The following is a 23,491-nucleotide window of genomic DNA, read 5'->3' on the forward strand; positions in this document are numbered from 1 at the left end:
GAACAATCAAAACCGGCTTTTATGAAATATCCCAATATTAAATGGAATACGAAACGGGCTTTAAGAATACATTCAACTTGCTGAATTAAATAAATTTCAGTTCTGTAGAATTTTTCTTTCAAAGTATCATTTAAATGAAATGTTAGCGAAATTACGATGCTCAGTATTAAATGCCTGTTTCCCGGCCCGTAAACAAGGGCTGTTCACCTCGACCATGTTTTCTCAGCTGTCGTTTTCAAGACTGAAATAGTTTTTTTGAATTCTTACCGTTTCGTTAAATTCAGTTAAAGGAAAATTCGTTTATGGAATGTGGTTTCTAGTTTAATTCAAGGTCTCGTTCTTTCTCATAAATACATGCCAGACATCGTTGGTTTTTATCAGAACATTGCTTAGATGCAAGGTATGATAAGTGATCGCACGTGTGGCAATGTAGATATATTTCTAAGATACCAGTAATATTCCCAAAAATGTGCATCTTTTTAGTGTATATAGCTAGTGAAAGTCTATGATAATTTTTCCCCATTTTAAACTGGTGGGATGTACTCTGCGCAAATGTAAATGGTCTCCTTAGCAAATAAAAATTATTTTTTCTCAACATCTCACCCTGATATCTCTTCAATGTGAAAGATCCTGGTCAAATCATTTTTGGTGAGCCTGTTAAGCGGTCCCAGCAAATTACTTGTAAAGCCACGAGTTTCTTTGATGGTAGAGGTTTGAACATGACAATTAAAGCTTTATAAAATTGACACCAAAGAAAATGTTTCCTAGTAATGTTGTGTGTCTCATGCACGGATGCCACTTTTTGCTACGAATATAACTTCTTGAAACCAGCCAGCAATTTGTTTAAAATAATGGTGTTTCTTTGTTTCCTGTGACTTGCTGTTAAATACTGCAAATTACTCCATCATGTCAAACTATGCTCACAATATAGAGTAAATTTATTACAAGTTCGGTCCTTTCGATTCTTTGATAATGGGAAACAAGGACCTAGTGAGAGCCACCTACGCACTACATTTTGAACGATACAAAAGCTAGGCACCACCGATTCGTTAAAAGAGTTGACACCTCGACGACACCAATGACTATGCTTGGTTGCTTTTAATTATTAGCACAAACCTTTTTAAAACGTATCCTTGTGGACACGTTTTAACAAGAGTCTCGTAAAAAATTTACCGACTACCTTGGTATAATGGTCATGAGACTTAACATTCGCAGTCGGTGTTAGAGGAAATGTTAGAGTCAACTATAGTTTATCAGATAAGTATGACCTAATCTTGCGAAAATAATTTTGTCCTTAGTCGAGCCTGTGTTCGCCCGCGCAAAACAAGTGCCCTAGCCTTCTTTGAAATTACACTAAACGTGTCCTGCATTACTGCACCAAAAGACCCAAATGTCTTGACCAAAAGTGTCCTTTCGATTTACAGCTTTTATTTAATTCGCGAAACTTTTAACTAATAGGTCGAAACAGTAACGTCCACTTTTCCACTGCTGAGCAGGTGGTAATACTAAACTAACTGGAGCGCTTGTTGGTACCTTCCATCTCAGTTTTTAAAGACAGTATGACTACGAAACGTTTAAACTTCAACAACACGTTAGTCTCGAGAACACGCCTTGCTTACCATAAGTGGCGAATATGGCCATTGTGCAGAATGGTCCAAAATTACAGCAGAATTAAGAATTCGCAATATCAATAAGCTGACTTCGTTCGGCGCTTTTTCTGAGAAAAATGATTTTATTCTGTGATTGTTTCGCTGTTGTTTTGTGCCGAATTTATTATTTGGCCCAATTTTTCTCGAAAAGGAAGGAAAACAACATGGAGTAAATGTATTAGGAGTTCGGTCCTCTCATACTTACTCAACACATTTTGAACGATGAAGAAGCTCTTTTTGTAACCAGCGATTCTTTAAAATAATTTACTAATCGACGACACAAACATCTATGATTAAAGTATGGTAGTTTCTTATCAGCTTTTGTCTGAATGTTCGAAGAAATGTTTTAAAAGGTTTTCATGCGGACGGGGCTTATTAGACACACGCAATTATAACTTGAGCTGCCCGAAGGCAGTTTTGTTTAGAAGCCTACGGTATTCGCCCGCGTAAACTAAATGCCTGAGTCCTGTTTCAAATGCACCAGACGTCTCCAAAATTACTTCGTCAAGACTAATCTGTTGTGACCAAAATTTTTCTTTTGGATTTTGCGTTATTTCCAAACTTAAGTGGGCGAAGTAGAAATAGGCGTATTTCCCAATGGCCTGCGTTATTTGAGAATAAGTGGAGCACTTTGCTATATTTTGCGAGACAACGAGAGCACGAGACGTCTATACTTTCTATGAGATACTTGTTTCAGGACGGGGAGAATTCCTTATGGACTTGCAAAAAAAAGAAAAAAACTGATTCACACCTCGTGTCCTCCTCGCAAAAAGCAAGAAACCGAGCTCCTTAAAAATCAAGCGGCCTGCAGGATCCGTGAAATTCGACCAAAATTAGCCGAGATCTCTCCTTCTTCAGTAAAAAGGCCGGCATTCGTTTGCTCATCTCTTCATAAGAGCAGTTTATTGCTATTATTACAAATAAAGATAACGCCCCGTTTAAGCGGTTTCAACATTTAATCAACATTCCCTCAACAAAAGTTGAACGGATGTTGGTAAAATGTTAGAGGGAAAAACTGAACAGAGTGTTCAAACGGCTTCAACGTCATTCAACATTTTCGAGAACAAAGGAAATGTTGAATCGATGTTGAATGAAAGCTTCAACCAATTTTAAAATTGATTGAACGCGCTTTCAACAAACCTTCAACATTTCTTACACTTTAAACTGAGAAAACCCTCAGCACTCACCTTCGTCAACACAGCCAACTCTTAAACACAATCCGATCCGTACGCTAGTCCGAAGTGAGTACACTGTTTCTGATCAATATATGGAATATACAGTATTTGACGTTCGCACGGTAGACAAAGTTATCAATCACTCAAGTTATGCTTATTAAGTATCATCCGTTCCGTGTAGTTGCCACTAACAATAGCCCCTTCTCGCACGAACAATCAAAACCGGCTTTTATGAAATATCCCAATGTTAAATGGAATACAAAACGGGCTTTAAGAATACATTCAACTTGCTGAATTAAATAAATTTCAGTTCTGTAGAATTTTTCTTTCAAAGTATCATTTAAATGAAATGTTAGCGAAATTACGATGCTCAGTATTAAATGCCTGTTTCCCGGCCCGTAAACAAGGGCTGTTCACCTCGACCATGTTTTCTCAGCTGTCGTTTTCAAGACTGAAATAGTTTTTTGAATTCTTACCGTTTCGTTGAAGCCAGTAAAAGGAAAATTCGTTTATGCAATATGGTTTCCAGATTAATTCAAGGTCTCGTTCTTTCTCATAAATACATCCCAGACATCGTTGGTTTTTATCAGAACATTGCTTAGATGCAAGGTTTGATAAGAGATCGCACGTTTGGCAATGTAGATGTATCTCTAAGATGAAACTGATATTTTGAAAAATGTGCATCTTTCTCGTGATTATAGCTAGTGGAAGTCTATGATAATTTTTAAACTGGTTGGATGTACTCTGCGCAAATGTAAATGGTCTCATTAGCAAAGAAAATTATTTTTTCTCAACATCTCACCCTGACATCTCCTCAATGTAAAAGATCCTGGTCAAATCATTTTTGGTGAGCCTGTTAAGCGGTCCCAACAAATTACTTGTAAAGTCACGAGTTTCTTTGATGGTAGAGGTTTGAACATGACAATTAAAGCTTTATAAAATTGACTCGAAAGAAAATGTTTCCTAGTAATGTTGTGTGTCTCACGCACGGATATCACTTTTTTAACTTGTTTAAACCAGGAAGTAATTTGTTGACAATTCATTTTGAAGAGAATAAGCAAGCCTTTAAAATAATGTTGTTACTTTGTTTTCTGTGACTTGCTGTTAAATACTGCAAATTACTCCATCATGTCAAACTATGCTCACAATATAGAGTAAATTTATTACAAGTTCGGTCCTTTCGATTCTTTGATAATGGGAAACAAGGACCTAGTGAGAGCCACCTACGCACTACATTTTGAACGATACAAAAGCTAGGCACCCCCGATTCGTTAAAAGAGTTGACACCTCGACGACTCCAATCGCTTGGTCGCTCAGTTTAATTGTTACACAAACCTTTTTAAAACGTATCCTTGTGGACACGTTTTAACAAGACTCTTGTAAAACATTTACCGACTACCTTGGTATAATGGTCATGAGACTTAACATTCGCAGTCGGTGTTAGAGGAAATGTTAGAGTCAACTATAGTTTATCAGATAAGTATGACCTAATCTTGGGAAAAAATTTTGTCCTTAGTCGAGCCTGTGTTCGCCCGCGCAAAACAAGCACCCGGGCCTTCTTTGAAATTACACTAAACGTGTCCAGCATTACTGCACCAAAAGACTCAAATGTCGTGACCAAAAGTGTCCTTTCGATTTACAGCTTTTATTTAATTCGCGAAACATTTAACTAATAGGTCGAAACAGTAACGTCCTCTTTTCCCCTGATGAGCAGGTGGTAATACTAAACTAACTGGAGCGCTTGTTGGTACCTTCCACCTCAGTTTTTAAAGACAGTATGACTACGAAACGTTTAAACTTCAACAACACGTTAGTCTCGAGAACACGCCTTGCTTACCATAAGTGGTGAATATGGCCATTGTGCAGAATGGTCCAAAATTACAGCAGAATTAAGAATTCGTAATATCAATAAGCTGACTTCGTTCGGCGCTTTATCCAAGAAAAATGATTTTATTCTGTGATTTTTTCGCTGTTGTTTTGCGCCGAATCTATTATTTGGCCCAATTTTTCTCGAAAAGGAAGGAAAACAACATGGAGTAAATGTGTTAGGAGTTCGGTCCTTTCATAGTTACTCAACACATTTTGAACAATGAAGAAGCTCTTTTTGTAACCACCGATTCTTTAAAATAATTTACTCATCGACATCACAAACATCTTTGCTTAAAGTATGGTAGTTTCTTATTGGGTTTTATCTGAATGTTCGAAGAAACGTTTTAAAACGTTTTCATGCGGCCGGGGCTTATTAGACACACGCAATTATAACTTGAGCTGCCCGAAACAGTTTTGTGTTTAGAAGCCTACGGGTTCGCCCTCGTAAACCAAATGCCAGAGCCCTGTTTCAAATGCACTAGACGTATCCAAAATTACTACGTCAACACTAGTCGGTTCAGGCCAAAATTTTTCTTTTGGATTTTGTGCCATTTGTTTACTTCGCCAAACTCAAATGGGCAAAGCAGAAATGGGCGTATTTCCCAATGGCGTGTGTTATTTAAGAATACAGTAAGTGGAGCACTTTGCTATATTTTGCGAGACAACGAGAGTACGAGACGTCTATACTTTCTATGAGATACTTGTTTCAAGACGGGGAGAATTCCTTATGGAAAAAATGATCCACCCCTCGTGTCCTCTTCGCAAAAAGCAAGAAACCGAGCTCCTTAAAAATAAAGCGGCCTGCAGGATCCGTAAAATTCGACCAAAATTAGCAGAGATCTCTGCTTCGTCAGTAAAAGAGCCGGCATTCGTTTGCTCTACTATTCATAAGAGCAGTTTATTGCTCTTATTACAAATAAAGATAATGGCCCGTTTAAACGGTTTCAACATTTGAACAACATTCCCTCAACAAAAGTTGAACGGATGTTGGAAAAATGTTAGAGGCAAAAACTGAACGGAGTATTCAAACGGCTTCAACGCCATTTAACATTTTCGAGAACAAAGGAAATGTTGAATCGATGTTGAATGAAAGCTTTAACCAATTTTAAAATTGATTCAACACGCTTTCAACAAGCCTTCAACATTTCTTACACCTTAAACTGAGAAAACCCTCAGCACTCACCTTCGTCAACACAGACAACTCTTAAACACAATCCGATCCGTGCGCTAGTCAGAAGTGACTACACTGTTGCTGATCAATACATGGAATAAAATCAACGTTCGCAGAAGAGAAAGTTATCAATCACTCAAGTTATGCTTATCAAGTATCATCCGTTCCGTATAGTTGCCACTAACAATAGCCCCTTCTCGCACGAACAATAAAAACCGCGGACTTTTATGAAACATCTCAATATTAAATGGAATACGAAACGGGCTTTAAGAATACATTCAACTTGTTTAATTAAATAAATTTCAGTTCTGTAGAATTTTTCTTTCAAAGTATCATTTAAATAAAATGTTAGCGAAATTACAATGCTCAGTATTAAATGCCTGTTTCCCGGCCCGTAAACAAGGACTGTTCACCTCGAGCATGTTTTCACAGCTGTCGTTTTCAAGACTGAAATAGTTTTTTGAATTCTTACCGTTTCGTTGAATTCAGTAAAAGGAAAATTCGTTTATGGAATATGGTTTCTAGTTAAATTCAAGGTCTCGTTCTTTCTGATAAAAACATGCCAGACATCGTTGGTTTTTATCAGAACATTGCTCAGATGTAAGGTATGATAAGAGATCGCACGTGTGGCAAAGTAGATATATTTCTAAGATACCAGTAATATTCCCAAAAATGTGCATCTTTCTCGTGATTATAGCTAGTGAAAGTCTATGATAATTTTTCCCCATTTTAAACTGGTTGGGTGTACTCTGTGCAAATGTAAATGGTCTCCTTAGCAAAGAAAATTATTTTTCCTTAACATCTCACCCTGACATCTCCTCAATCTAAAACTTCTCGTCAAATCAGTTGAGGTGAGCCTGTTAAGGGGTCCCAACATATTACTTGCAAGGCCATGAGTTTCAGTGATGGTAGAGGTGTGAACATGACAATTAAAGCTTTATAAAATTAACATGAAAGAAAATGTATCCTAGTCATGTTATCTGTTTCATGCACGGATATTCCGTTCTGCTACCAATTTAACTTATTGAAACCAGCCAGCAATTTGTTGACAATTCATTTTGAAGAGAATAAGCAAGCCTTTAAAATAATGTTGTTACTTTGTTTCCTGTGACTTGCTGTTAAATACTGCAAATTACTCCATCATGTCAAACTTTGCCTACATTATGGAGTAAATTTTTTACAAGTCCAGTCCTCTCTTTGATGATGGGAAACAAGGACCTAGTGAGAGCGACCTACGCACTACATTTTGAACGATACAAAAGTTAACCACCGATTCGTTAAAACAGTTGACACATCGACGACACCAATAACTATGGTTGGTTGCTTCTAATTATTAGCGCAAACCTTTTTAAAACGTATCCTTGTGGACATGTTTTAACAAGACTCTCGTAAAAAAATTACCGACTACCTTGGTATAATGGTCATGAGACTACAATCGCAATGTTAGAGTCAACTACAGTTTATCAGATAAACGTGATCTAATCTGGCGAATATAACTTTGTCCTTAGTTCGCCCGCGCAAAACAAGTACCCTAGCCTTCTTTGAAATTACACTAAACGTGTCCAGCATTACTACACCAAAAGACTCAAATGTTGTGACCAAAATTGTCCTTTCGATTTACAGCTTTCATTTAATTCGCGAAACATTTAACTAATAGGTCGAAACAGTAACGTCCTCTTTTCCGCTGATGAGCAGGTGGTAATACTAAAAGCGCTTGTTGGTACCTTCCACCTCAGTTTTTAAAGACAGTATGACTACGAAACGTTTAACTTCAACAAGATCTTAGTCTCGAGAACACGCCTTGCTTACCATAGGTGCCGATTATGGCCATTTTGCAGAATGGTTTAAAATTACAGCAGAATTAAGAATTCGCAATATCAATAAGCTGACTGCGTTTGGCGTTTTTTCCGAGAAAAATGATTCTGTGATTTTTTCGCTGTTGTTTTGCGTCGAATCTATTATTTGGCCCAATTTTTCACGAAAAGGAAGGAAAACAACGCGGAGTAAATGTATTAGGAGTTCGGTCCTCTCATACTTACTCAATACATTTTGAACGATGAAGAAGCTCTTTTTGTAACCACCGATTATTTAAAATAATTTACTCATCGACGACAGAAACATCTTTGCTTAAAGTATGGTAGTATCTTATCAGGTTTTATCTGAATGTTCGAAGAAACGTTTTAAAACGTTTTCATGCGGACGGGGCTTATTAGACACACGCAATTATAACTTGAGCTGCCCGAAACAGTTTTGTCTTTAGAAGCCTACGGTGTTCGCCCGCGTAAACTAAATGCCTGAGTCCTGTTTCAAATGCACTACACATCTCCAAAATTACTACGTCAAGACTAATCTGTTGTGACCAAAATTTTTCTTTTGGATTTTGTACCATTTGTTTACTTCGCGAAACTCAAGTGGTCGAAGTAGAAATGGGGGTATTTCCCAATGGCGTGCGTTATCAGTTGAGAATAAGTGGAGCACTTTGCTGTATTTTGCGAGACAACGAGGATATGAGACGTCTATACTTTCTATGAGATACTTGTTTCAGGAGGTGGAGAATTCCTTATGGACTTGCAAAAAAAAAAAAAAATTATCCACACCTCGTGTTCTCTTCGGTAAAAGCAAGAAAACCGAGCTTCTTAAAAATCAAGCGGCCTGCAGGATCCGTGAAATTTGACCAAAATTGGCCGAGATCTCTCCTTCTTCAGTAAAAGAGCCGGCATTCGTTTGCTCTACTCTTCATAAGAGCAGTTTATTGCTCTTATTACAAATAAAGACAATGGCCCGTTTAAGAGGTTTCAACATTTGAACAACATTCCCTCAACAAAAGTTGAACGGATGTTGGAAAAATGTTAGAGGCAAAAACTGAACGGAGTATTACAAACGGCTTCAACGCCATTTAACATTTTCGAGAACAAAGGAAATGTTGAATCGATGTTGAATGAAAGCTTTAACTAATTTTAAAATTGATTCATCACGCTTTCAACAAGCTTTCAACATTTCTTACACCTTAAACTGAGAAAACTCTTAGCACTCACCTTCGTCAACACAACCAACTCTTAAACAGAATCCGATCCGTACGCTAGTCCGAAGTGACTATACTGTTGCTGATCAATAAATAGAATAAATTCAACGTTCGCAGAAGAGAAAGTTATCAATCACTCAAGTTATGCTTATCAAGTATCATCCGTTCCGTGTAGTTGCCACTAACAATAGCCCCTTCTCGCACGAACAATAAAAACCGGCTTTTATGAAACATCCCAATATTAAATGGAATACGAAACGGGCTTGAAGAATACATTCAACTTGTTTAATTAAATAAATTTCAGTTCTGTAGAATTTTTCTTTCAAAGTATCATTTAAATGAAATGTTAGCGAAATTACAATGCTCAGTATTAAATGCCTGTTTCCCGGCCAGTAAACAAGGGCTGTTCAGTACAACTCGAGCATGTTTTCTCACCTGTCGTTTTCAAGACTGAAATAGTTGTTTTGAATTCTTACCGTTTCGTTAAATTCAGTAAAAGGCAAATTCGTTTAAGGAATAAGGTTTCTAGTTTAATTCGACGTCTCGTTCTTTCTCATAAATACATGCCAGACATCGTTGGTTTTTATCAGAACATTGCTTAGATGCAAGGTATGATAAGAGATCGCACGTGTGGCAAAGTAGATATATTTCTAAGATACCAGTAATATTTCCAAAAATGTGCCTCTTTCTCGTGATTATAGCTAGTGAAAGTCCATGATAATTTTTCCCCATTTTAAACTGGTTGGGTGTACTCTGTGCAAATGTAAATGGTCTCCTTAGCAAAGAAAATTATTTTTCCTTAACATCTCACCCTGACATCTCCTCAATCTAAAACTTCTCGTCAAATCAGTTGAGGTGAGCCTGTTAAGGGGTCCCAACATATTACTTGCAAGGCCATGAGTTTCAGTGATGGTAGAGGTGTGAACATGACAATTAAAGCTTTATAAAATTAACATGAAAGAAAATGTATCCTAGTCATGTTATCTGTTTCATGCACGGATATTCCGTTCTGCTACCAATTTAACTTATTGAAACCAGCCAGCAATTTGTTGACAATTCATTTTGAAGAGAATAAGCAAGCCTTTAAAATAATGTTGTTACTTTGTTTCCTGTGACTTGCTGTTAAATACTGCAAATTACTCCATCATGTCAAACTTTGCCTACATTATGGAGTAAATTTTTTACAAGTCCAGTCCTCTCTATGATGATGGGGTACAAGGACCTAGTATAGTGAGAGCGACCTACGCACTACATTTTGAACGATACAAAACTTATTACAACCGATTTGTAAAAGAGTTGACACATCGACGACACTAATGACTATGCTTGGTTGATTTTAATTATCAGTGCAAACCTTTTTAAAACGTATCCTTGTGGACATGTTTTAACGAGACTCTCGTAAAAAAAATGACCGACTACCTTGGTATAATGGTCATGAGACTACAATCGCAATGTTAGAGTCAACTACAGTTTATAAGATAACTGTGATCTAATCTGGCGAAAATAATTTTGTCATGAGAAGCCTGTACTGTTCGGCAGCGCAAACTATAGTGCCAGAGCCCGCTTTGAAATCACACTAAATGTGTTTAGCACTGCATTACCGCACCAGAAGACTCAAATGTCGTGACCAAAAGTGTCCTTTCGATTTGCAGCTTTTATTTTGTTCCCCTAACATACTAGGAGGTAGAAACCGTAACGTCCTCTTTTCCACTGATGAGGGGGTGGTAATACTAAACTAACGGAGCGCTCGTTGGTACCTTCCGGTGAGTGTAAAAGTGGGAACGAATTTGTGGAGTGGCATGTGGCATGACGTGTGGAATGGCATAATTATGCGAAATATGAGATATGCGGCGTGACTTAATGAAATATATTAACTGAAGAGCGCGTCCTGTTTTCGCGCCAATTTTATAATAGCAGCTGTAAAACTAGCTGAGTATTTTTCGATGTTGCGGACTCTAGCCGAATAATAAACAACTAAACAACAGATCGAGGATTAGAAAATAAAGGCCTGGGATAGAACATGTCTGATCGCTGGTTAGGAAGAAGTGAGAAGGAAGAAATCGATTAATACTGTTTACAGTTTTCGCATGCAAGGAACTTTTAATAAACTAAATATCTAGTTGACAATTGAGAAAGTGGCAGCGAGTAGTCGGGATAAAAAGTAACAGCAGACTGAAGGAATATCATTTCCAAGGCCACCGTGTGAGAAATTTTAAATATACACTCGGTCATTTGAACTTTGTGAACACTTAATGGACCTCACACAATGTATCAAATAAACAATTTGTAATTAACTCATTGGAAAAATATGTTCTACTTTTTCTCACGTTGCATTTTCGTCGAACTACGTACGCAAGTCACTGTATACTGTTGATTTGCTAAGCTAGCTATTCAATATGGCGATTAATACATTAATACAAGCCTGAATTTTTTAAGTGTGATGAGTGAGACCCCGGACGTTGCGTGACAATGCGTGATTGACAGTTTTAGTTTGGCCCATTCTCGTCCCCAGAGCCTCCTGTCCCTCTTAGCCGGCGGGGCCTTCGCCTTTGTCCTCGTGCCCAGCCTCCAGCGGCTAAGAAGACCAGGCGGCTCTGGGGACGAGAATAAGTTTGCCTGTGTGCGTGCGGCGGTGTGTTTTTCAGAGTGAAGATTGTAGTCGCGGTCTGCGTGTGTTGTTGTTGAGAAGTATTATTAAAGAAGTTTACCGTGTTCAAGAGAGCGGTACTCGATCTTTCACATTGGTGGCAGCGACCCGGGATTCGAAACACGCCAAAGAAGCTAAATTTTGGCGTGATCATGGGCAAGAAGATGGAAAACAAAGGCGCCGAAGTTGGAGTGAAACCCGAATCGACGGAATTTGAAAGCAAAGGCGCCGAAGGTGGATTAAAAGTCGACTGGACGAGCCATGGAAGCGACGAACCGCAAGAAGACAGCACTGAACGACTTGTAAGCTCTTTAGCGGAAGCCTTGAAGCGAAGTCTAGGATCCCAAAACGAAACTGGGGCGGCAAGGAAAATTGTAAGACCGCCGCGAGTGTTTTCAGTCGGGCAGAATTTCAAAACATGGATCGCGCAGTTCACACAATACGCCAACCTGGTGCAAGTTAAAAACTCTGAACGGCGGGCATATTTACTTAATTTGCTCGATCAACCTGCTTTCAGGGCTGTGGAAATGTTACGGCTTCCAGACACGCTATCGTTTGAGGATTTCACCGTGATACTGATCGAGAGATTCGATTCTGGTAAAACGCGTGAAGACTATAAGCTTGAATTACATGCACGATGCCAAAAGCCGAGCGAAGACATGGAGAGTTACGGTGATTCTTTGATGGAGTTAGCGGAGAATGCTTACCCCGAGGCGGCTTACTCATTTAAAGTCGAACTGTCCCGGGATCAGTTTATGCAAGGGTTATCGATCAGCGACGACTTGAGGGAAAGATTGTTTATGAGTCAGCCTGGTTCTTTGACAGAAGCCATTCGAGTTGTAAGGCAGCTGGAGAGCGCACGCAAGGAATGTAAACCGAGTGGTAGAAACAAGTCACTGAATGCGGTAGCAAGTTCGACTGCAGATCAGAAAATTACAGCTGAAATTCGTGAGCTGAAAGAGCTGGTTTTGGGAATTAGCAAGAAAGTTGAGGAGCTCGAGAAGAAAACGGCCGAAAGGGATTCTAGGATGTCTCGCCAGGGACCTTTTACGTGCTACGTGTGCGGTCATCCGGGTCACTTTGCGCGGGACTGCCCTTCTCAAGCTCAGCAAGCACAAATTTCGGGAAACGGTTTACGGGGCCTGCAAAGGGCCAACCAGACCTCGCACCAGCAATAAATGGGGCCCCAGAAATGCACTGTGATGTTGAAGCCAGTCGTGTTGTTTCGTCCATTTCCGATGTTGGTATTTATCTCTCTGGACTAGTGAATCATCGAACGGTCTCTATTATGCTTGATACGGGTGCAACAGTGAGTGTTTTGAGTGAGCAAATGTGGAGGAAGTGTGGAGGAAATTCAAGCCTTACACCTGTGACTGCAAATCTGACTGCTGCAAATGGCAACCAGATTGAAGTTCAAGGACAAACAGAGATTAGGATTCGCATAGCAGACTTCGATACTTCTTGGACAGTGATTGTTGCGCGCGGATTATCACATGACTGTCTTCTGGGTACTGACTTTTTCCATGAGTGCAAGTGCAAAATTTGCTATGGTCAGTGCCACTGAAGTTCCTATCCATTATCAGAAAGTAAAACCTGTTGTGTGTAGGGTGATCTTGCAGGCTGACACTGAGATTGAAACAGGGACTGAGCGAATTGTTGGAGGAAGGCTGGAGATCGGGTTTTAAAGAAACTCTGGGAGCCCGGGGATAGTTGAGTGTTTGAAAACACTGCGAAAGAACAAAGAGTTCTGTGTTGGACGTTCCCTTGTAGTTCGAAAAAATTGGGGATACCCCAGTACGTGTTGCTAACTTTACTGACAAACCAATCAAGCTGCCAACTGTTCACGTGATTGGATTCTATCACTCACTTAGTGTGAATGGGGAGACTACTTCAGTTCAGGTGGATGCGAATGTGCCACAGGATCCCCAGTCAAAATGTTCAAACCAGACTGTGGACAGTGAAGGAAAGGAATCTGGGAAGGTGAATGCGGAGAAAGATAATCGTAGTAAGTCGGATATTCAGTTTGATAAGTCTGACATTTCAGAAGACCAGCAAGAACGTTTCCTGTCTATGATCGATGACTTTTCAGATATCTTTGCAGCTGATAACTCTGATTTGGAAAAGACCAGCTTGAGTGAACATACAATTGACACTGGTGAGTTTCAGCCAATCAAACTACCTCCCAGGCGTATACCTCCCCATCAGAGGGAAATAATTGACCGGTAGCTGGATGACCTGTTGAAACATGGAAGAATTGAGCCCTCGCAGAGTCCCTGGAGTTCCCCTGTGGTCCTGGCACGCAAGCATGATGGGACATTTTGTATGTGTGTAGATTACCGTAAGCTAAACCAGTGTACTGTGAAGGATGCACAGCCATTGCCTAGGTCAGATGATGTACTTGAAGCAGTGGGCGGGGCACGTTGGTTTTCGTGTTTGGACCTTGCTTCAGGTTATTGGCAAATGCAAGTAGCAGACAAAGACCGGCCAAAGACTGCATTTTCCACACACAGAGGCCAGTTTCAATGGACCTTTGTACTGGATACTGATGCCAGCCAGCGATTGGGGATCGGTGCTGTGCTTTCGCAAGTCCAACCCGGTGGAACCGAGAGGGTTGTGGCGTATGGTAGTCGTTCGTTGAATGACCATGAAAGGAACTACTGTACCACTCGACTAGAAATGTTAGCCCTTGTTACATATGTGGACTATTTCCGCTATTATCTTGCCGGCTGCAAATTTCTAGTACGGACTGACCACCATTCATTGAAGTGGTTGATGTCATTCCGAGAGCCAGAAGGCCAGATTGCACGATGGCTTGAACGACTTCAAGAATACGACTTTGAGGTAGAGCATCGAGCTGGCAAATCACATTGCAACGCGGATGCAATGTCTAGGAAGCCGAGACGCTTCCATGGTGACTGTCCGTCATGTGGTCCAACAGAGCCATTACGAACAAGGGTTTTCACCCTGACACCAGGACACTCCAAAGTGGGAGAGGATGTCACCCCTGGAAATTTGTGGTCTGTCGATGCAATCGCTCAAGCTCAAAGAGAAGACCCAGATATTGGACCGGTATTGGGGCAGTACCTGAAGAAAAGAAAGAAGCCACCTATGCGTGAATTACAGTCCTTAAGCAGCACTTCAAGCGCAATATGGGCTCGGTGTGAACTAATAGAGGTTGCTGATGGTGTTCTTTGTATTCGTTCTGAGAAGATTAGTCCACCAAGGCAACACCGTGTTGTCTTGCCAGCGAGCCTTGTCCAGTCAGCACGTAAAGAATGCCATGATGCTGTGGCAGGAGGTCACCTTAGGCGTGAGAAAACCCTTCAAAAGTTCCTTCTGGCGCCCAAACCTCTCCAGAAGTGTCAAGGAGTATTGTGATGACTGCCTGCCTTGTGCCAAAAGCAAACCAAGCCGGAAACCCAAGGCACCATTACAGCCCATTCCGTCTGGTTATCCTATGCAGCGGCTGCACATAGACATAGTAGGACCACTACCACGAACCAGGAGAGGGAACCGTTTTATCCTGACCGTGTAATGGGCCGAGGCATATGCGATACTAAACCAACGGGCTTCTACATGTGCTAGAGTTCTGGTCAAGAACTGGATCTGTAGGTTTGGAGTGCCAGACAGTATACATTCAGATCAAATACGCAACTTTGAGACGCAATTGTTCCAAGAAACATGTATGCTGCTGGGAATTAACAAGACAAGATCCACTGCGTATCACCCCGAAGGAAATGGACAAGTCGAGATTTGCATCGGACAATGAAGAGCATGCTTACTGCAAGGGCAGAGGAGCAACCAGGTCATTGGGACGAACAGTTGGACTTCTGCATAATGGCATATCGGAGCAGTCTCCACTCATCGACTGGACACACACCCTTTGAACTCGTGTTTGGGCACGAAATGCGACTCCCTTTGGATGTGATGATGGGCAAGGCCAACGAGAGCGAATCAACTTACACCGAGTTTGTTGTTGATCTTCGTGAAAAGTTGGTACAGGCCCACCAATATGTGAGGGAAAAGCCGAAAGAGGCCCAGCGTCGTCAGAAGGATGCCTTCGACAAAGGTGTTAAGTACACTGTGTACCAGCCTGGTGCCCTTGTATTGCGGTTTAGCCCCGAACTGAAGCCTGGCGAACCGAACAAGTTTCATCGTAAATGGGAGGGTCCCTTTGAAATCGTGGAACGTGTGTCAGAAGTAACGTATCGATTACGAAACATGGGCCGTCGTTCCAGGCGCTCATCAGTTGTCTATTTCAATAATAAGAGGCTGTACAAAAGGGTACCGGGTGTTAGCAGTCAACGCGGAGAACCCTTGGACATTGTTCAAGACGACACTGACATCCTTGAGGATGTTAGTGACCAAATCTCGGTCTCTGGCAATGAGCAGAATGTCTCCGATGCGGAAAGACCAGGTGACCCGGCTCCAGGGGGGGACCATCAGGAGACAGTGGTGATCGAAGACGAGTCTTCCCTGCCTGGAGACAGCATTGAAGATTTTGATTTACTTCTGAGCCGAACACTGCGCCCATCCCGGCTGCGTAAACCACCAGATCGTTACGGAGATTGGGTGGTGAACAGTGTGAATCCCGACAGATTGTTATTAGATCTGCTGCGTCGTGTCGACGATCTAGAGATTTCAAAGAGTGCAGAAAGAGAGAGGATCACAAAGCTGAAACCTAAACTATTGAAGAGAACCCGAGTCCTGAGAGAAAAGCTGGAAAAGAAAATTGGAATTTAACATTGGACTGTCAACCCATCATTATTAAGATTGGATATAATCATTTGTTGTATTTCTAGGCCCCGTTAGGTTTTGTATTTAGAATTCTTGAACTGTTTTAAAAAATAGGGGGATGATTTGATGAGTGAGACCCCGAACGTTGGGTGACAACGCGTGATTGACAGTTTTAGTTTGGGCTCATGCGTGCGGCGGTGTGTTTTTCAGAGTGAAGATTGTAGTCGCGGTGTGCGTGTGTTGTTGTTGAGAAGTATTATTAAAGACGTTTACCGTGTTCAAGAGAGCGATACTCGATCTTTCACATCAGGTTTTTTCGCTACAGTCTGGTTGCGTAGATAACTGCGAGAATCTCTCTTCTATATAATACGTGATATGTCAGCTAGTTATGTGTTCTCGAACTAAACATATCGGTCTTTAAGGTCTTTTCAGTGCCAGATCTCCAAGACTAACTTCAGATTTAAAAGCGAAAAAGACCTAGGACAAAAAATCAAATGATGAGTATGGTGTCTTATTATCGACAGTTTGTGTAAAAGGTCGTGAAATTATTCTCATTACAAAGTACATTTTGGTCAAATTGTTGTTCTTGAAGACCCTCCAGATCTCAATATTAGTCAGCGCCAATTTTCCCGCTCATGATAAATGAATCATCGAGCATACAGGGTATGAAAATTGATCCTTTAGCGAGGGTTTAAAAGAAGATAAAAAGACTGTAAATGTTAATTTATTATTTGCCCTTTTGGTTATCTTTTGTCCTGATAACACTACACACTGCCACGTTCATTTTGTCAATCGAAGTCGCAAGGAGAAAAGTGAACACGAAATTTGATTTACCACGGATTTACTCATAGTTCCTTGAATGCGAAAACTATAGTCACTTTCCATCGATTTCATCTCCCTCCCTTCTTCCTAAACAGCGAGCATACGATCTAATCCTCGATTTGTTGGCTATTTGTCTCGGCTCAATAGAGTCCTCAGCATCCAAAAGGCGTCTGCTCTTATAAAATTGGCGCGAAAACATGACACGCTCTTCAGTTAATTTATTCCCCCAGAAATCGTATTTCGCATAATTATGCTATTCCGCACGTCATGCCACCTGCCAATTCTCAAATTCATTGCTCCTTTGGCCCTTACCGGGTACCTTCCACATTTTGAAAGACAGCATGACTACGAAACGTTTAAACTTCTCCAAGACGTTGGTCTCCAGAACATGCCTTGGTTACCATGAGTGTCCATTTTGCAGAATGGTCCAAAATAACAGCAGAATTCGCAGTATCATTAAGCTCCATTTCATTCAGTGCTTTTTCCTTTGTGAACTTTGTTATACTCTACTTATCACATTGTTTATATCACAATGTCATTGATGAGTCGTAAGTGTCAGTGACAAAAGCATGAACCTCGTGCGCGTTTTGATGGAAAAGTTTAGTCCCCTATACTGTTATATGTATAATAATTAACAGATGCGCCGGATGAATCCTTTAGCAAATGCCTTGGTATACTAAGAATACCCTTGAAGTATTTGATTCAACTGTAGTTCTAAGATAACTAAGACGGTGGGTGAAACAATTTTGTTGTCTTAAAAGCCTGCTGTATTCGCAAGCGAAAAACAAGTGCACAGGGCTGCATTAAAAACAAGAAAAGGTCGGGAGACTGCAATAAGCAAAATTATCCAAACTCACGTGAATGAAACAGAACTTATTATGTTTGCTAGTGGTGGGCATATTGTGACCAAAAACTAAGTGAGCGCTTGATGATAAACTCGACTTTTTGCGAGACAATGATACGAGACTACGCGACGTAAACCCTGTATGTAAGACACTAGTTTAAGAGCTGCTGGAATTCATTTTTTGCCTTTTAAAGAAAGGGATACATACGCTCCAAAAAGCTTGACATAAAAGAAAATTAAGACCGTTTCCGTAAAAGCAAGCCTTTATGTACATGTCGAACCAGTGACGAGATTTTTGTTTCTTGAAATAACAAGCATTTGTCGCACTACTTTGCCGTGTCTCTACTCTTCAGAGGAGCAGATCTAGATTACGATTATTGTTCTTATTACTCTTGGACATAAATTGAGGGTCCCCTTCCAGTTGTTGCACTCACCTTTAGTTTACGCAGTCAACTTTTAAACAGTAAAAACAGTCTTGTCATAACAAAGTCTCTAAACCGGCTTTTCTGTCAACTTCCTAACCCGAGTTGGTCTTAACAATATAGGGCTTTTGGCCATTCGTTGTTCTGTTCAGGTTCTGTTGGGGCAATATCAACAGGTAGTCCTTCCAAAATGGTTATTCCTCGTACTTATTTACATGGATGGTGTTCCGCTTCAGTTGAACGCTTTCCGGGTACTCAATAACAACGCTGTTTCCTGTTTTGGTTACAACTTCATGGGGTTCAGGTGCACATGGTGTAGACAACTTGTTCTGCCGTTCTTGTTTGTGACCTGGACTGACGTCTGAGGGTTTAGTATTCCTCTTGTTTTCCGCATACATCTTTGCTTTTGTTTTCTTTCCACTGTCTCTGTCTCGCATCCCAGTTGCTATCACTTCCTCCCTCAATTCTGGCGGTTTTATTAGCATCTGTTTTCCAAAAAACCGTTCAGCCGGGCTCACACCCGTGGTAGTATGACGGCTCGACCTCCTCGGCTTCAAAAGAGAGCTGTTCTGTCTGTCGACCTCTCCATTCGCTTGGGGGGGAAAAGGAGTGGTCTTTCTGTGTTCTACGCCGCAATCTTCCAGGTATCGCCCAAACACATCGGAACGGAACTTTGGCCCATTTTCACTGATCACTGACAGTGCAAACCATGGGTTGTTAAAGTCTCCTCTAAACATTCAATAATCTTCTCGGATGTTGTGGACCGCATTATTTCAATCTCACAGAATCTGCTGAATTAATCTACCACGACTAACACTGAGTCTCCTGACGGAAGTGGACCTAACAGGTCAATTGCCAAGTCTTGCCATGGACTCTTAGTAGAGGGGTTGATTTGATCGGTTCTGGGTTGACTGGACTTTTTACAAGCTGACAGCCATGACAGACCTTGCATAATCCTTCAGCTTGTCTTTTTTTCTGACCGCAATCTTTGCTTCCTACTGACAATTCCGGGATGTCCTTCATGGGCAAGAACCAGTATTTGAGGTCTCAACTTCCCTGGTATCACAATCCAGCTCCCCTTGCAGATCAACTTCCCGATAACACACAGCTCGCCGCTTACAGGTACATACTGCTTGAGCTTGTTTCCTTTCCAATTTCCATTGTTTATATACGCTCGCAACTCCACAAAGTCTTCATCTTCTGCCGAGGCTTCCTCAACGTCACGTGTTGTCAAGGCTTGAGGAGTAGCAGTTACTGCTACAAATTTTATAAAGTCAATTGAAATCGTGTGTGCTGATGATGGCTTTGCAGGTCCCTCGGCTTGAGAGAAACGGGATAGCTGATAGTCAATGCTCTGCTCTCCTGGCAAGTTCTTTACTTTGAACTTGTATGGTTGCAATCGCAGTATCCACCGCTCATTTCGTGGTCATGGCTTTGATCTGCTAGCGTAAATCGTTTATAGTGGCTTGTGGTCTGTGTACAGTTCAAATTCTGTTCCGTACAGGTACACATGGGAGCGCTCACAGTCCAAGCAATTGCTAAGGCTTCTTTCTCTGTCTATGAATAACGTTTTTGCACGTCGCTTAGGCTCTTACTTGCGTAACTGATGATTCCCTTCACTCCATGTTGCTCTTCATGATGAGGACTGCGCCTAGACGTACTGGACTTGCTACGATTAGAGTCTTGGCACCGTTGTCGAAATATCCAAGAATGTTCGGCACATGGCAGCCTTCTCTTAAGCTCAGTGAATGCCTTCCTCTGCTCATCTCCAAATTCAAAGCGTAATGGTTCAGCGAATGTAGCAAAATCTGGGATAAATCGAGCATTGTAATTTGCTACTCCCAAGATACTTCTGACTTTTGAGGCATTCTGTGGCTCTCTTGCATCAACGATGGCTTGAGGCCGATGCTTTTAACGGTTAACACGAGTCTCATGAACACAATCTGGGTCATGTGAAATTTGCATTTCTCAGCATTCTTCTCTTTCAATTTCTCTAGAAGTTGTTGCAATCTCTTGTCATGTTCTTCGCTGTTTCTGCCATGAAGTATAATGTCAGCAGAGATGTTAGCAACGTCTTCACAACCTTGCAATGCTTGCTGAATGACATGTTGATACACTTCCGGGGCTGAATTAATTCCAACTATAAGGCGTTTGTATCGATACAGTCCACAGTGGGTCGTGAATGTTGTGATGCTCCGGGAATCAAAGAGAAGTTCCAACTGATGATAAACCCACTTCAGGTCAAGTTTACTGAACACTGTGCTTTGGAGTACTTTATCTACTGTGGGTACTGGGTAACTTTCCCTGATGATGGCTTCATTTGCCCTTCTCATGTCTACACACAGACGTATTTTATCATTTTAATTTGTTTTGGCACTACCACAGCTGGACGAACCCAGGGAGTCGGGCCTTCTACAGGTTCTGTTATGTCCATGGCAACAAGCTTTTCAATCTTCTTCTTGACTTTCTCTCGGAGACTAAATGAGGTGCGCCTAACTGGCTGTACTGCAGCAAGTACTTCTGGGGCCACTTTTTACTTGGTAGTCTCTCAATTTTCCTTCACCTTCAAAGATTTCTTTGTAGTCACGCAAGATTTCTTAATTCAGACTTCACTGAATAGTCTGGCCGGGACACCCAGTTGTAACACGCTCAATTGTACAGCGCTTTCTCTGCCTAACAGTACTTCCCCTTCGCCATCAATGACAACAAATTCAGTTTTGACTTCAGTTTCACTTACTTTTGTTAGTGCTGAGAAGGTTTCAAGGACTTCTAGTGGATGTTTAGTACCATAAGGACGAAGCTTCTTATTACTCTTCTTAAACACACACTCAATCTTGTCTTTCTTATTAAGCTTTGACCACAAGCTTTTTGTCAATAAAAACATTATTTGGCGCTTCTTAATGTAACACCATATCAACTAGAACGCCACCAATAGACACTTTCACTTTTCCTGTTTGTGACACTGATTTCCAATGAATGCATACCCATCTTCCTTGTCTCCCTCACCTACGTCTTGCGCATACCTGACTTTCTTCTTTCCATCATTCGACTTCCCACTGTGTCTGGGTTTGGCAGGTTTTGATGATTTCGTTTTACATTGCTGGGCGAAGTGGTCAGCTCCTCCACATTTCTTGCAAGTCTTTTCCTCTAGCGGGGCTATTAGGATCGCGCCCGAAATGTTCTACAGTTCCATATCTGTGACATGCTTGTTTTGATCCCTTGGTTGATTCCTTTCCTTATTTATTGTTGCTGGGCCTCTCGACGTGAGTCGCGTATCGAATTCACAACGTGTTTACCACCCTCCATACTTTCCAACTGGCATTGGACTGCTTCGTCAGTTGCTGCTGTCTTAGGTTAAAGCGCCAAGGTTAAGTTCTCACCTTTCTCTAACAATTTGCGTCGCAATTCGTGTGACTTACACCGCTGAACGACTTGATTTCTTATCTGATTATCGGATTGATCGCGATAAATTCATAATCACAATCTTTTATTACTTGTCTCCGCCATAGCCCTCCAACATTTGAAGAATCGCCATGCAGGTCGAACGTTTTATACTTGACAGCGGGGCATCTATTTTTACTGACGCGGCCATAAATCAATCTGTTTAAGACAACACTTGATACTCGTCGCCAATTGTTCGATTCCAACGTCGTATTGAAACCGATGGAGTAGGATTATTACATGCAAATAACATGCAACCGAATTGAATCCGTCATGCTTTATTAATCAGGTATCCCATACAACTTTGCGGACCTAATTACTTTATGTTCGTCATAACGAAGTGTACTTCACAAACACTACAGTGGTTGTGAGGATAATGGTTACTTTTTTAAACGCTCAAGGGGAAGCTCACGTGTACTGTTACTACTGAGGTTTTTCAGTAAACTACTAGTCATACGATGTCTCAAACGCGAAAATCAGCTTTAAATATATATTGCAATGTAAAATTTACGGAAGTGCGTCAAACGACACTTCACTGTGGTAACCGTTTTATCATTTTGAAGTCGCTGTGCGCTACACACCTGAAAACACTGCACAACAATCAATGTAACTCAGGTTATAAATAATTCCTGGCCATATCTCAAATCAAAAACTGGAAGTCCGAAATCTCACATGTAGTTAACAAAGTCTCAAAGTGTATCGGAATAATTCGCAAATCTAAATTCTACTTGTCGACAAAATCTCTACGAACATTATATTTTTCACTAGTCTACCCATACTTTTTTTTACTGCAACTTAATTTGAGCCTCCACTTACAAATCTAACCTTGTTCGTCTTGAAATTCTTCAGAAACGAGTGGTGAGAACTATAGCTAAAACCCATTTCTATGCACATACTGATCCGATCTTTAGAAAACTTGCGATTTTAAAATTTCATGACATACACCTATTTCAATAAGGTTTATTCATGTACTCTTACCAAAACCGTCCCCTACTTTAAAATTTGACAGTAAATTCACCTTACAGAAAGAAATTCATTCGTATCATACAAGAAACTCTCATTTCTATCGTTTGCCTCTTTGTCGAACTAACATCAAACAATTTTCCGTTTTTTACCAGGGACCTAAATTTTACAACTCCTTGTGTACCGAAATCGTCAACTCGTCCTCCTCTATCTCCTTTAAGAAAGCACTTAAGGCGTTTTTCTATAGTAACTATTAGTAGTTTTCATTTTCTTGTAGCTTTTCTTTTCGTAATATATCCTTCGGTTTGACATTGTAATTGTATGAAATTGTAATTGTATCCGTCGTCGTGTTCTTATCTTCTTTTTTTATTTCATCTTGTAAAATAACAACTGAGGAGACCTAATTAATATAAGCTTCATAGTTTCCTTTAGGTCTCCTCGCCATTGTTACATCTATTTTTTTTTCATTGTATTTGTGGTGTGGCAAAATAAAAAAAATTAAATTAAATTAATAATGCAATTCTAGGGATTTGGTTGTCTTAGTGGCCACGGTATATTATATATATTATGCCGGGCCCTAAAAATACCATTAAATTGTCTTTTGGTTGTTGTTGCAAAGCCGCGAAGCGAAATAGGCAAGGTAATTGCTTAAAGGTAGGATAACGTTAACATCATGGCCTGGATTTAAGTGCCGTTGGGTCCGTTGCTGATGGGTGCATTTTTTTAATT

At 40.7% G+C, this 23,491-nt stretch overlaps 3 protein-coding genes and 1 long non-coding RNA gene across 4 annotated transcripts in view; 3 read left to right on the plus strand and 1 right to left on the minus strand.

The window, feature by feature from the left end:
• LOC146459469 (uncharacterized) overlaps window positions 1-2,924 on the minus strand; it is a 283,723-nt gene extending 280,799 nt beyond the window's left edge. Inside the window, exon 1 of the mRNA XM_085089392.1 lies at window positions 2,837-2,924. The gene's annotated coding sequence lies outside the window, so the exon portion shown is untranslated. The remainder of the gene's footprint in view (window positions 1-2,836) is intronic.
• On the plus strand, window positions 10-7,098 carry LOC146459481 (uncharacterized). Its single transcript, XR_014857891.1, has 4 exons — window positions 10-283; window positions 3,318-3,433; window positions 6,470-6,623; window positions 6,836-7,098. It is a non-coding gene; the product is annotated as an uncharacterized LOC146459481 (long non-coding RNA).
• Window positions 7,099-11,377: 4,279 nt separating this feature from the next.
• On the plus strand, window positions 11,378-12,725 carry LOC146459482 (uncharacterized). The gene is made up of 2 exons (XM_085089590.1): window positions 11,378-12,272; window positions 12,309-12,725. Exons 1-2 carry the CDS (start codon window positions 11,686-11,688, stop codon window positions 12,709-12,711), a joined length of 990 nt encoding a protein of 329 aa, XP_084945716.1. The 5' UTR covers window positions 11,378-11,685; the 3' UTR covers window positions 12,712-12,725.
• LOC146459483 (retroviral-like aspartic protease 1) lies at window positions 12,726-13,097 on the plus strand. Its single transcript, XM_085089530.1, has one exon. It carries the CDS (start codon window positions 12,726-12,728, stop codon window positions 13,095-13,097), a length of 372 nt encoding a protein of 123 aa, XP_084945656.1.
• Window positions 13,098-23,491: the final 10,394 nt, after the last annotated feature.

Source organism: Pavona decussata, unplaced genomic scaffold, assembly GCF_977016875.1.
Source record: "Pavona decussata unplaced genomic scaffold, jaPavDecu1.1 SCAFFOLD_219, whole genome shotgun sequence".
NCBI classification, from domain to species: Eukaryota; Metazoa; Cnidaria; class Anthozoa; order Scleractinia; family Agariciidae; genus Pavona; species Pavona decussata.

Excerpts from the sequence above, each read along its gene's own strand:
- LOC146459482 (XM_085089590.1), top strand. The coding sequence starts at position 11,686 with ATGGGCAAGAAGATGGAAAACAAAGGCGCCGAAGTTGGAGTGAAACCC. Across the intron at positions 12,273-12,308 it reads TACTCATTTAAAGTCGAACT|CGACGACTTGAGGGAAAGAT; the intron begins GTCCCGGGATCA and ends GTTATCGATCAG.
- LOC146459483 (XM_085089530.1), top strand. The coding sequence starts at position 12,726 with ATGCACTGTGATGTTGAAGCCAGTCGTGTTGTTTCGTCCATTTCCGAT.